The sequence below is a fragment of the Symphalangus syndactylus genome, chromosome 13 (genome assembly GCF_028878055.3).
Source record: "Symphalangus syndactylus isolate Jambi chromosome 13, NHGRI_mSymSyn1-v2.1_pri, whole genome shotgun sequence".
NCBI lineage: Eukaryota > Metazoa > Chordata > Mammalia > Primates > Hylobatidae > Symphalangus > Symphalangus syndactylus.
Genome location: NC_072435.2, coordinates 49,562,554 through 49,577,397, shown reverse-complemented (window position 1 = coordinate 49,577,397; position 14,844 = coordinate 49,562,554). Strand labels below are relative to the sequence as shown.

Below are 14,844 nucleotides of genomic sequence, written 5' to 3'. Positions count from 1 at the left end.
GGTGGGTGGCCGGGCAGAGGCGCTCCTCACTTCCCAGACGGTGGGTGGCCGGGCAGAGGCGCTCCTCACTTCCCAGACGGTGGGTGGCCGGGCAGAGGCGCTCCTCACTTCCCAGACGGGGCGGCCGGGCAGAGGTGCTCTTCACCTCCCAGACGGGGCGGCCGGGCAGAGGTGCTCCCCACCTTCCAGATGGGGCGGCGGCCGGGCAGGGGCTGCAATCCCAGCACCCTGGCAGGCCAAGGCAGGCGGCCGGGGGGTAGAGGCTGCCGCGAGGCCAGACCACGCCACTGCACTCCATCCCGGGCAACACCGAGCACTGGGTGAGCGAGACTCCCGTCTGTAGTCGCAGTACCTCGGGAGGCTGAGGCGGGCAGAGCACTCGGCGTCAGGAGCTGGCGAGCAGCGTGGCCAAGATGGGGAACGCGTGCCTGCATCCAAAGGAGAAAAGGCAGGTAGCGGTGGCGCGCGCCGACAGTCCCAGGCAGTTTGCAGCCCGGGCAGCAGAGTAGGTTGTAGCCTGGGCCAGAGAGGGAAAGAAAGAAAGAAAGAAAGAAAGGAGGAAGGGAGGGAGGGAGGGAGGGAGGGAGGGAGGGAGGGAGGGAAGGAAGGAAGGAAGGCAGGCCTTAATATTAGTTTCTTGTGCTTTTTAGTTTTACATATGTATTATAATTTTAAACAATTTGCAATTCTGTTTGTACACTTTAAGTCAGTGTGGGGTTTACTTAAGAGATACATCAGCCATATGTCTATGTTTGTGTGTTTATCTATAAATATAACCACAACTTTGGTTATGACTTATCTTGTATATATTCTTTCTTAGTTGATTTTTTTTTTTTTTTTTTTTTTTTTTTTTTGAGGTGGAGTTTCACTCTGTCGCCCAGGCTGGAGTGCAATGGCGCGATCTTGGCTAACTGCAACCTCTGCCTCCTGGGTTCAAGCAGTTCTCCAGCCTCAGCCACTGAGTAGCTGGGATTACAGGCTCATGTCACCACACCCAGATAATTTTTATATTTTTAGTAGAGATGGGGTTGCACAATGTTGGCCAGGCTGGTCTCGAACTTCTGACCTCAGGTGATCCGCTCACCTTGGCCTCCCAAAGTGCTGAGATTACTGGCGTGAGCCACCGTGCCCGGCCCCTTTTTTTTTTTCTTAGTTGATTTTCAGTGTTTGTTTTATCTTGTCTAATTGAGTAGTCATGGAAATAGTTTTGTTTTCACCATGTGTTTAATGATGAATATGTATTTGCTGTGTGTGAGAGAAACACTTTTGTGATTTGAAGGTAATTTATGAAAAGATTTATGATTCTGAATTTTTTCTGATTTTGAGAAAAATTAATTGTAAAAACACATAACATAAAATTTACTGTCTTAAATTTATTGAAGTATACATTTCAGGGCCAGGCATGGTTGTGGCTTACATGTGTAATCCCAGAATTTGGGGATCTTAAGGCAGGAGGATTGCTTGATCCCAGAAGTTTGAGACCAGCCTGGGCAACATATGGAGTTTACCGCTCTACAAATTTTTTTTTTTTTTAACCCAGGCATGGTTGTGTGCACCTGTGGTCCCAGCTCTTTGAAAGATTGAGGGAGGAGGATTACTTGAGTCTGGGAATTTGAGGTTACACTTAGCCATGATTGTGCCACTGCACTCCACCTTGCGTGATAGAATGAGACCCTGTCTCAAAAAAAAGCTGTACATTTCAGACATGTTAAGTGTATTCATATTGTTATGCAAAAGACTTTTAAAAATTTTACATCTAATAAAACTAAAACTCAATATCCATTAAGTAACAGCTGAACATTTTACCCTCTCTCCAGCCCTTGACAAATATCCTTCTACTTTCTGTTTTTATGAGTGTGAGTACTTAAGATATCTCCTGTAAATGGGATCATATAGTATCCATCATCTTGTTAATGGCTTATTTCAGGTGACATAATAATTCTCAAAGTTTGTCTTAAAGTGTGACAAGATTTTTTTTAAGGCTGAATAATATTCCATTGTATTTATATGTTACATTTTTTCATGTATTTATAAGTCAAGAAAGGGTTGCTTCAGTCTTTTGGCTTTTGTGAATACTGGTACAGTAAACATCAATGTTCAAATATGCCTTCTAGCTCCTGCATTGCAGAGTCTGCATACAGATTTACAAATTGAATTATTGTATTTAATGATTCCGTTTTTAATTATTTGGGTAACATAACATTTTAAAACAGTGGCTGCATCCTTGTTTTACACCAACAAATAACGGGTTTTCAGTTCATCATCAACAGATTTAATGTTTTAAAAAAATTGATGGTGGCCATTCGAATTGGTTTGAGTTGATTTTTTTCACGTGATTTTTATGCATTTCTCTACAAATGTAATTTCCTGTGTCTTTTCAAATGCTTTTTCCCATTTTTGTATTTTTTGATGAAAATTTATTTCAATTATTAGTCCATTTAAGACTTGTTTATATATTCTCAATATTAACTGCCATGGACCTTGCTGGACTGAATAAAGGAGGATGAACGTGGGAATAAAGACAAAGACAAAAGAGTATATTTGGAAGAAGGGGTCAGGGGGCTTCTTGCTTCTAGTGAACAAGGGCCCTGAACTTCTATAGCCCTTTGTATTTATTGAGTAAAGGAGATAGGGAGAAGGGGGTGGTTGTCAGTCAGCTGCTTTACTTAGTGCAGGCTTGCACGACTGCATTCTTTGAACAGTAGTCTCCAGATGTTCCAGTAGATAACCTCAAGGAGCATGGCACCAGGGAATGACTACCCTCAGCAAACCTTCTGGTGGCAGGCACAGATGTGAGTTTGCCCACATCCTGCATTCATGATAAACAGTTTGCTGTTTGATCACATAGCCTTCAATGGAATGCTGAGTTGGTCATGATCCTCGGGCCTTTAGCTCCCTACAATTAACTCTTATCACATATAATTTGAAATGTTTTTACTTATTTTCTACAAGGCATTGTCACTCTAATGTTTTTTTGATGTGTGGAAATTTTGAAGTGTAGTGTAGTTACTTTTTTCTTTGATGCTCATGCATTTAATATCATATCAAAAAAAAAAATGGTGCCAAGACCAACGTCATGTCATTTCTCTTTTTTTCTAAGAGATTTGTTATTTTTATATGTTTAAGTATTTTATTTAAAACATTTTTTGTATATGATTCAAAGAATCCAGCTTTATCAGTGTTGGTGTCCAGTTTTCAACATGATTTTTTTGAAGAGATTGTCTTTTCTCTAGTGTGTGCTCATGGCAACATTGTAAAAGATTATTTAATCATATACTGAAGAGTTTATTTCTGGGCTCTCTATTCTGTTTTTTAATCTGTTTAGCTGTCTGTCAGTACCACCTTGTTTTTGTAGCTATTAATATTTTTCAAAATCCAGAAGTATAACACCTCTTTGTTCTTTTTCATGAGTGTTTGGCTATAGTTTATAATCAAATTTAAAAATTTTAAACAATATTCTTGTAAAACTTGTGCTTTGGGGATTTTTATAGAAATTATATTGAATGTATTCATCACTGTAAGTTGTACAGACATCTTTGGAAACTTAAATTTTTTGACCCTTGAGTATAACTATGTTGAAGAGTATGTGTTATTTTCATATATATTTGGATGTGCCAGTTTTACTTGTGCTCTCAATTTCCAGTTTCATTCTGTTTTAGTCAGAAAACATTCAGTGTACAATTTTTATTTTCTTACATTTATTTGTTGTCGTTGTTGTTTTGAGACAGGATCTTTTTCTCTTACCCAGGCTGGAATGCAGTGACTGCAGCTTCAACCTTCGGGGCTCAAGTGCTCCTTTCACCTCAGCCTCCTTAGTAGCTGGAACTACAGAGATGCACTACCATGCCTGGCTAATTTTTTTATTATTTGTAGGGACGGAGTCTTACTGTGTTCCTAGGCTCGTCTCAAACTTCTGGCTGCAAGAGATCCTCCCATCTTGGTCTCCCAAAGTGTTGAAATTATAGGCATGAGCCACAGCACCCACCTGGTATTCCTAAATTTAATAAGACTTGTTGTGTATCCTAACAGAATACACCAGGTGCAAATAAGAATATTGTGTATTTTCTTGCTTTTAACTGGAAAGTTGTTTACATGTCTGTTAAGCCTAGTTGATCTGTGGTATAACCTGAATGCTCACGTTCCCCAAACATTATGCTGCAATGCAGTCCTCAGTGTTGGATGCAGAACCTGCTGGGAGGTGTTCGAGTCATGGGGGCAAATTTCTCATGAATGGCTTGGCATCACCCTCTTGGTAATCAGAAACTTTACCCTCTGTTAATTTAAATGAGAGCTGGTTCATTAAAATTACCTGGCTTCTTTATTTCACACTTGCTCTGTCCCTTACCATGTGATATGTTTAGTTACTCTTTCTGTTTCACCATGATTGTAAGCTTTGTGAGACCCTCACCAGAAGTCGATGCTGGCACGCACTTCTTGTACAGTCTGCCAAACTGTGTGCCAAATAAACTTTTTCTTTTTTCTTTTTTTTTGTTTGTTTTTATTTTTGTTTTGTTTTTGAGACATAGTCTCACTCTGTCACCTAGGCTGGACTGCAGTGGCACAATCTTGGCTCACTGCAACCTCCGCCTCCCGGCTTCAAGCTATTCTCCTGCCTCAGCCTCCCGAGTAGCTGGGATTACAGGCATGCACCACCACGCCTGGCTAATTTTGTATTTTAAGTAGAGACAGAGTTTCACCATGTTGGCCAGGCTGGTCTCAAACTCCTGACCTCAGTTGATTTGCCTGCCTTGGCCTCCCAAAGTGCTGTGATTACAGGCATGAGCCACCGCACCCTGCCAACCTTTTTTCTTTATAAATTATCCACTCTCAGGTATGCCTCTGTATGCAAAATAATTGAAGTTGGCAATTTATTTTTAAAGGTATTATGTTGCCGGGCGCGGTGGCTCAAACCTGTAATCCCAGCACTTTGGGAGGCCGAGGCGGGCGGATCATGAGGTCAGGAGATCGAGACCATCCTGGCTAACACGGTGAAACCCCGTCTCTACTAAAAATACAAAAAATTAGCCGGGCGTGTTGGCGGGCGCCTGTAGTCCCAGCTACTCAGGAGGCTGAGGCAGGAGAATGGCGTGAACCCGGGAGGCAGAGCTTGCAGTGAGCCAAGATTGCGCCACTGCACTCCAGCCTGGGGGACAGAGCAAGACTCCGTCTCAAAAAAAAAATAAAAATAAAAAAAATAAAGGTATTATGTTATATTGGGGAGCAGAAAGGTCTATTTTGGGTAAATGTAACAGACTTTTATTTTCTTTCTATGTGGCTCTTTGCATTCTGCTCACCTGGGTCATTGCACACACTTAACTAATTTATAAATTTTCCACAAATGTATTTTGGTCAATATGTTTTTGTTACATTTATATTTCTATTAAGAAATTAGGGCCTTTAGGCCGAGCACGGTGGCTCATGCCTGTAATCCCAGCATTTTGGGAGGCTGAGGTGGGCAGATCACGAGGTCAGGAATTTCAGACCAGCCTGGCCAACATGGTGAAACCTCGTTTCTACTAAAAATACAAATACTAGCTGGACATGGTGGCGCATGCCTGTAATCCTAGCTACTCAGTAGGCTGAGGCAGGAGAGTTGCTCGAACCTGGGAGGTAGCGGTTGCAGTGAGCTGAGATCACACTACTGCAGTCCAGCCCAAGTGACAGATTGAGACTCCATCTCAGGAAAAAAAAAAAAAAAAGAAAGAAATTAGGGCCTTTGGTATTTTGCTATACCATCTTGCTTATGTAATTTGTATAATTGTATAGGTTGGATTTGTAAAGTATATTTAGAGTCTATCAAGTGGAGTCATTTGTTATTTTTATTTCTTTCAGTTATTTGTTCTCATTTTGCCCAAGACTTTTCACCAGAGCAGAATATAAAAGATTCCTTCCAAAAAGTGACACTGAGAAGATATGGAAAATGTGAACATGAGAATTTACAGTTAAGTAAAAGTGTGGATGAGTGCAAGGTGCAAAAAGGAGGTTATAATGGACTTAACCAATGTTTGCCAACTACCCAGAGCAAAATATTTCAATGTGATAAATATATGAAAATCTTACATAAATTTTCAAATTTAAGTGGACATAAGGTAAGACACACCAGAAAAAAACCTTTTAAATGTAAAGAATTTGGCAAATCATTTTGCATGTTTTCAAACCTAACTCAACATAAAATAATTTGTACTAGAGTAAATTTCTACAAATGTGAAGATTGTGGAAAAGCCTTTAATGGATCCTCAATCTTTACTAAACATAAAAGAATTCATATTGGAGAGAAACCGTACATATGTGAAGAATGTGGCAAAGCCTGTAACCAGTTCACAAACCTTACTACACATAAGATAATTTATACTAGAGAGAAACTCTACAAACGTGAAGAATGTAGCAAAGCCTTTAACCCGTCGTCACACATTACAACACATACAATAATTCATACTGGAGAGAATCCCTACAAACGTGAAGAATGTGGCAAAGCCTTTAATCAGTCCTCAACCCTTACTACACATAAGATAATTCATACCAGAGAGAAACTCAATGAATATAAGGAATGTGGCAAAGCTTTCAACCAGTCCTCACACCTTACCAGACATAAGATGATTCATACTGGAGAGAAACCCTACAAGTGTGAAGAATGTGGCAAAGCCTTTAACCAGTTCTCACACCTTACCAGACATAAGATAATTCATACTGGAGAGAAGCCCTACAAATGTGAAGAATGTGGCAAAGCCTTTAGGCAGTCCTCACACTTTACTACACATAAGATAATTCATACTGGAGAGAAACCCTACAAATGTGAAGAATGTGGCAAAGCTTTTAACAAGTCCTCACACCTTACTAGACATAAGAGCATTCATACTGGAGAAAAACCCTACCAGTGTGAAAAATGTGGCAAAGCTTCTAACCAGTCCTCAAACCTTACTGAACATAAGAATATTCATGCTGAAGAGAAACCATACAAATGTGAAGAATGTGGCAAAGCCTTTAACCAGTTCTCAAACCTTACTACACATAAAAGAATTCATACTGGAGAGAAACCCTACAAATGTGAAGAATGTGGCAAAGCTTTTAGCCAGTCCTCAATCCTTACTACGCATAAGAGAATTCATACTGGAGAGAAACCCTACAAATGTGAAGAATGTGGCAAAGCTTTCTATCGATCCTCAAAACTTACTGAACATAAGAAAATTCATACTGGAGAGAAACCCTACGCATGTGAAGAATGTGGCAAAGCCTTTAACCATTCCTCACACCTTACTACACATAAGGTAATTCATACTGGAGAGAAACCCTACCAATGTGAAGAATGTGGTAAAGCCTTTAACCAGTCCTCACACCTTACTAGACATAAGAGAATTCATACTGGAGAGAAACCCTACCAATGTGAAAAATGTGGCAAAGCTTTTAACCAGTCCTCAAACCTTACTGGACATAAGAAAATTCATAGTGGTGAGAAACTCTACAAACCTAAAAGATGTAACAGTGATTTTGAAAACACTTCAAAGTTTTCTAAACATAAAAGAAATTATGCTGGTGAGAAATCTTAGGAACGTGAAGAATGTAACAAAACCTTTAAAGGTTGTCACACTTGATTGTACATAAGATAATTCATACTTAAAAAAACCTACAAGTGTGAAGAATGTGGCAAAACTTTTAACCAATGCTCACACCTTATTGCACAGGAAAGCATTTGTACTAGAAAAAAAATTTCAAATATACAGAATGTGAAAAAGCCATTAATATCTGTTCACATCTTAACATCAGAGATTTCATACTTAATAAAAGCATTATATATGCAATTACTGTCAAAAATCTTTCAGAAAATAGAAGCCTCTAAAGTGAAGAGTATTCATTTTGAAGACACACATTATGAACATAAGGAGGGTTGTAGTAACCTTTGCTTGTATCACAGATCTCCTTGTACACATTTTGTACTAGAGGAAAACCCTGGAGCAATTGCTTAAACTTTGTGCAACATAGGGAAATATATATTGGAGAAAAACCCTGCAAATGTAATAAATTTGGGAAAACTTTTTTTCAAAAATGACAGCTTAGAAAACACTAGAGGGTTCATACTAAAATCTATTTTTGCAGATGCAGTAAATATGAAAAAATATTTAATCCAAAATTCTATGTAAATATCAGATAATTCACAGTAGAAATATTTAAGGCACTGACACTTCAGACATTACACTAAATAACATTGCTGAGTATAGAAAGGAATCTAAAACTAAAGTTGGTAAATGAATTATTTGTATATAACATAAGAAGTAGCAAATTTTTGCAGTTATAATTACATTCAAAGTATACTTTTTTCTTCGAAAAAATTAGGTTTTATAAAAAGTGAATAATGTCATTAACTCAAATTATGCTCTTCATTCCTATTGTATTCACATGTGAAAGCATGTGACTAATTGTTGCTGCATCAGAGATGAGAGATTCTTTGTTAGGCGTGCATTACGACCTTTTTTAGTGAAAGTAAGGACATTAAAATGTAAGATGCAAGATGAAAATGTAAGTGGAGAGGCTCTTTCTGGTTAATTTATAGTATTGACTGATGCATGAGGTAGGTGTTCAGAGAAATATCCTGTGTTATATTGAGAAAAAAATTTTTTTGGTATATCATTTTACTAATTGTACTTTCTTTTTTTTTTTTTTGAGACAGAGTTTCGCTCTTGTTGCCCAGGCTGGAGTGCAATGGTGTGATCTTGGCTCACCGAAACCTCCACCTCCCAGGTTCAAGGGATTCTCCTGCCTCAGTCTCCCGAGTAGCTAGGATTACAGGCATGTGCCACCATGCCTGTCTAATTTTGTATTTTTAGTAGAGATGGGGTTTCTCTATGTTGGTCAGGCTGGTCTCGAACTCCCGACCTCAGGTGATCCACCCACCTCGGCCTCCCAAAGTGCTGGGAATTCAGGCGTGAGTCACCATGCCTGGCCAATTGTATTTATATGTAATAAAATGTAGTACATTTTAAAATTTTTAGATAATGTGTGAACTTATTAATCAGGCTTTTTAAAAAACATGTTAAGACCATTGTGCATTCAATGAAGCATTATTATGCCATTAAATTTAACTTATCTCATCTTACTGAAGGATATAGGTAAATGATGGTAACAATACACTATTTAATAAGATAATGGACTAACATTTCTAGTAATCTATTTTGCCAGTGGCTTTAAATTGCAAATAAGTCAGAGAATATTATTCCTGTAGGTTGAATTATTATTCATTTTTTCTTATTTAAACTTATTTTTCTTAATTTTTGTGGGTACATAGTATGTGTAAATATGGCATATATGGCATATTTTGATACAGGTATATAATATGTAATAATTACATATGGGTAAATGAAATATTCATTACCTGCAGCATTTATTGTTTGTATTATAAACTAATTCTGCACTTTTCGGTTTTTTTTTTTTTTTTTGAGACAAGTCTCACTATGTCACCCAGGCTGGAGTGCATTGGCATGGTCTCTGCTCACTGCAACCTCCACCTCCCGGGTTCAAGTGATTCTCCCACCTCAGCCTCCTGAGTAGTTGGGACTACAGGCACATGCCACCACACTGAGCTAATTTTTGTATTTTTAGTAGAGACAGAGTTTGACTGTGTTGCCCAGGTTTGTCTTGAATTCCTGACCCCGTGATTAGCCCCCTCGGCCTCCCAAAGTGCTGGGATTACAGGTGTGAGCCACCACAGCCAGCCACTTTTAGTTGTTTTTAAATGTACATTAAATTGTTATTGGCTACAGGGTCTCTTTTATGGTCATAAGAAAACAATATAAACAAAATGCATACGTTTCTGAGACCTGAATTAACATTAAAAAATTGTTACATATTTTTCATCAAACATGTTGCCTCTCTGCCTGTGAGCACATACAATTAGTTTTGATTTACACGGAGTTAAATATATACATATATTACTTTAAAGATAAAGCTTGGGTTTAAAACAATTATGGAGTAAATAAATGCCTTCTTTGTGAGTGTGAGTTTCTACCTAGTTTCAGAAAAGCAATATTGAAACAAATCAAATTATTTTAATTAGATGACTACTACAAAACTAAAAAAACTTAAAAATGCTGGAAACAAATCCATACTCTCTGCTTTGTGTTGAATTGATTACTGTAAAATTGTATGGCTTATAATTCAGAATCTCCCTATGCAAATTTTTGTTTTTACTTGCCTGATTCTTAGGCTAGACCCATAATTTTCTTGTGTCTTACATTTTTTTCTCTTATGTAAGATGCTATGTGAGCTGGTCAGAGATTATAAAAATAATTTTTATAGAATTAGTGCAAAAAAATTTAGATGTAATTTCAAAATTAGTGTATTGTTATATTTTATGTCGTTAGAATATTTTATTTTGTTCTTTTAATTGGAGAACCCTATATAAGCCTACTTTTTTTTTTTTTTTTTTTGAGACGGGGTCTCGCTCTTTCGCCCAGCCCAGAGTGCAGTGGCGCAATCTCGGCTCACTGCAAGCTCCGCCTCCTGGGTTCACGCCATTCTCCTGCCTCAGCCCCCTGAGTAGCTGGGACTACAGGCACCCACCACTGCACCCAGCTAATTTTTTGTATTTTTAGTAGAGACGGGGTTTCACCGTGTTAACCAGGATGGTCTCCATCTCCTGACCTCGTGATCTGCCCGCCTCAGCCTCCCAAAGTGCTGGGATTACAGGCGTGAGCCACCGCGCCTGACCATAAGCCTACTTTTTTTAGTTTTTGTTCCTTTCACTTTTTATAATGAAAACAAGTAAATATTGATTGAGCCCATTTGTTTAGGTAAGTACTAGGGGGGCTTCCTAAATCATGAGGATGTTTTTATATATAAATGCAGCAAACAAACATGACAGTGCTTTCTGTGTCACAGATGCTTTATAATAAGCCATAAATATTCCTGTTGGAGTTAGTTTGTAACTTCAAGACAGAGGTGGAACATATCAATGGTGAGAAATAACGTTGATTTTTTTATGTGGAGAGGACATTTTTTTTCAGGCTGCAAAGCTCAATTTTGCTGAATTAAAAAATTGTGCTTCTTTTATTTCCTAATTGTCTTAGTTTTGTTTGTCTTATTATGTGTATTTCAGCTGTGTATGCATCACAGCCTTCCTTTTTGCTGTGCTGTGCTTACAGTTTTCTCACTGTTCTCTTCACACCATGTCATTTCATATGGTATATTGTAGGTTTTGATGAGAAATCAGTATTTTTAATGCACTGCAAGATTGGTTTTAACTGGAGATTTTGCTTATCAATATAACTTTCTGATCAGTTAAATTAAGACAAAAAGCATACAATGTCCACAGATGAAGGGATTAAATCATTTAGCATTGTTTTTCTCTGTTTGTTAAAGAATAATCTTACTAATTCTTACACAAAGTGTGGCAAGTATAAAATTTGCTTGAAAATATATCTTAGAAATTAAACTTTTAATTTAATTTTCTACAGTATACTTATACCACAATGTACGTTTCCATGAAAAATATTCTATTTATAAGTGTGAACTTTAAACATTGCAAAATAGTAAAATGACCTCTGTGAATTTGAAACCTGGAGTAATATTTCTTTTCCATATTCATATTACAATTTGAAGAAATTTTCTCAGTCTTATATGATTTTTTTAGTGGGTGAAGTTCAGTCTACAGTTTTTACATTTAGTCACCTAACTCTAGCCAACTTCTTGGTCATATTCTCTGGAAAACATTCGAAGATCATGGCAGCTTTTGGATTAAAACATTTTCTATTATTTTGCGTGCAAACTTGTTTACTGTGTTCAGAGTGGCCAGTCATGAGACCATAAGAAACAGCTGCCCTTTTAGTGTCTTTCATACCATTACCATCTGTAATATATAAATTATGCATTTATTCTGTGAAGCATGACATTTTGAAGTATATACACATTGTCAAATTCTTCATTCTAGGTAATTAATGCTTTACCTCACATAGTTAACATTTTTGCGGTAAGAGCACATGACAATGTTTTAGCATTTTTCAGAAATACAAATACGTTGTTATGAACTATAGGCACCATGCAGTACAAAAGCTTTTTTGAGCTTATTTCTCCTATTCAACTGTAATTATGTATTTGACAGACATCTTTCTAAACCCTTCTTTTTTCCAAATACATTGGCATCTGTTGGTCACCATTTTATTCTCTACTTCAGTTAGATTAATTTTTCTAGAATCATGTAAGTGAAATAATTTGGTTAATCTATGTAATTGAAAATAATAAATTTTGTTATTTTAAAGATGAATAGTATTCCATTGTGTATATATACCACATTGTCTTTATATACTCATTAGATGTTGAAGTGTTAATTCTGTATTTTGGCAATTGTGAAGAACGTTACAAATATTTCTTCATTCTGATTTAATTATTTTGAGATATGTATCCATTATTGAAATTGCTGTATGATAGTTTGATTTTAAATTTTTAAAGAAATCTGTATTTTGTTTTTCTTAATGGCTGCCCTCATTTACATTCAAACCAACTGTGCAAGCATTCTATTTTCTTCACACCTTTACTAATACTCGTTTTCTTTTTAATAAGAGTCATTCTAACAGGAGTGAGTTGATATATCATCTTTTTTTATTTTTTTGCTTTCCTTTCCCTGATAATAATTAATATTGAGCATTTTTAAATATATCTTTTGACTATGTATGTCTATTTTTGAAAATATTTAAGCCTTTTGCTCATTTTTAATAGTACTTTTTTTGTTGTATTGTCATTTGAGATTCTTACATATTTTTGGTATTAACACATTGTCACATGTATGATTTGCACATTTTTTCCATTTTTTAGTTGTCTGATCCTGTTGATTGTCTCAGATTCTTTGCAGCAATTTTTTGATTTGAAGTAATCTGATTAATCTATTTTTCTTTTGGTTCCCTGGGATTTTGAGGTTATATCAGAAAAGTCACTGCCCAAACTAATGTTATGGGTCTTTCACTCTATTTTTTTTTTTTTGTAGTGGTTTCAGAGTTTCAAACCTTACATTGTAATATCTAATTTATTTTGAGTTAATTTTTATATATGGTATGAGATGAGGGTCTCATTTTATTGCTCTGCATGTGGCTAGAAGGTTTTCTCAGTGGGCACGTTGGCTCACGTCTGTAATCCCAACACTGGGAGGCCGAGGCAGGCAAATCACCTGAGGTTGGAAGTTTGAGATCAGCCTGATCAACATGGAGGAACCCCATCTCTACTAATAATACAAAAATTAGCCGGGTGTGGTGGCGCATGCCTGTAATCCCAGCTACTCAGGAGGCTGAGGCAAGCTTGAACAATGCGGAGGTGGAGGTTGCAGTGAACTGAGAGCATGCCATTGACTCCAGCCTGGGCAACAAGAGCAAAACTCCCTCTCAACAAAAAAAAAAAAGAAAGGAAAAAAAGAGAAAGTTTTCTCAATACCATTTATTGAAGATACTGTCCTTTCTCTAAGAAAATGTCACATATATCTAAAATCAATTAACTGTAAATACATGGATATATTTCCACACTCCTCAGCTACATTACCCTATGTATCCAGTTTTATTCAAGTACCACACTGTTTTGGTTACTATAGTTTTTCAGTATGTTGCAAAGTCGGTGATACTCAGCCTTTTTTACTTTTTTATTGCTTTGGCTATTCTGGGTCTTTTGTGGTACCATATGAATTTTACATATATTTTACAAAATTTATATTAAGTATGTCACTGGCTACTGAGACCAGCTCTGTTGGGGAGACCCTAACCCAGTGGTGCTAGAGGAATTAAAGACACACACACAGAAATACAGAGGTGTGAAGTGAGGAATTGGGTCTCACAGCCTTCAGAGCTGAGAGCCCTGAACAGAGATTTAACCCACATATTTATTAACAGCAAACCAGTCATTAGCATTGTTTCTATAGATACTAAGTTAACTAAAAGTATCCCTTACGGGAAACAAAGGAATAGGCCGAATTAATTGTATAGGTTGGGCTAGTTAACTGCAGCAGGAACACTCTCTTAAGACAGATGGCTCAGGCTTTTGTGGCTTAAGAATGCCTTTAAGCGGTTTTCCACCCTGGGCAGGCCAGATGTTCCTTGCCCTTATTCCCGTAAACCCACAACCTTCCAGCTTGGGCGTTACAGCCATTATGGACATATTACATTGCTGCAGGGATTTTATTTATGGCCAGTTTATGGCCAGACTTTGGGGGGCTTGCTCTCAACAACTGGCATTTTGATAGAGGTTGCATTATATCTGTAGATCATTTTGTGTAATACAGCTATTTAAGAATATTAATGCTGGCTGGGTGTGGTGGCTTACGCCTGTCATCCCAGCACTTTGGAAGGCTGAGGGGGGCAGATCATGAGGTCAAGAGTTTGAGACCAGCCTCGCCAATATGGTGAAACCCCATCCCTACTAAAAATACAAAAGCCAGGCGTGTTGGCACACACTTGTAATCCCAGCTATTCAGGAGGCTGATGCAGGAGAATCCCTTGAACCCAGGAGGCAGAGGTTGCAGTGAGCCGAGATCATGCCATTGCACTCCAGCCTGGGTGCCAGAGCGCTACACTGTCTCAAATAAATAAATAAATATATATATATATACACACACACATATATATATACGTGTGTGTATATATATATATATATGCCAATTCATGAGTGAGTAATATATTTGTGTATTACTTAGTTTTTTACTTAAATGTTTTTTAGATTGTAAGGTGTTGAAACTTCTTGGCTACATTTATTTCAAAGTATAGTTACTACAGCTATTGTAGATGGAATTCCTTTTTTCGTTTCAATTTGAGATAGTTAATTGTTAGTGTATAAAACTGCTATTGACTTTTTTTTTTTTTTTTTTTTTTTTTTTTTTTGAGA

At 37.3% G+C, this 14,844-nt stretch overlaps 1 protein-coding gene across 1 annotated transcript in view; it reads left to right on the top strand.

The window, feature by feature from the left end:
• Positions 1–14,844, top strand: part of LOC129459805 (zinc finger protein 681-like) — a 152,716-nt gene that overhangs the window by 13,393 nt on the left and 124,479 nt on the right. The window contains 1 exon segment of the mRNA XM_055237016.2: positions 5,833–7,689. Coding sequence (XP_055092991.1) covers positions 5,833–7,689 — 1,857 coding nt within the window.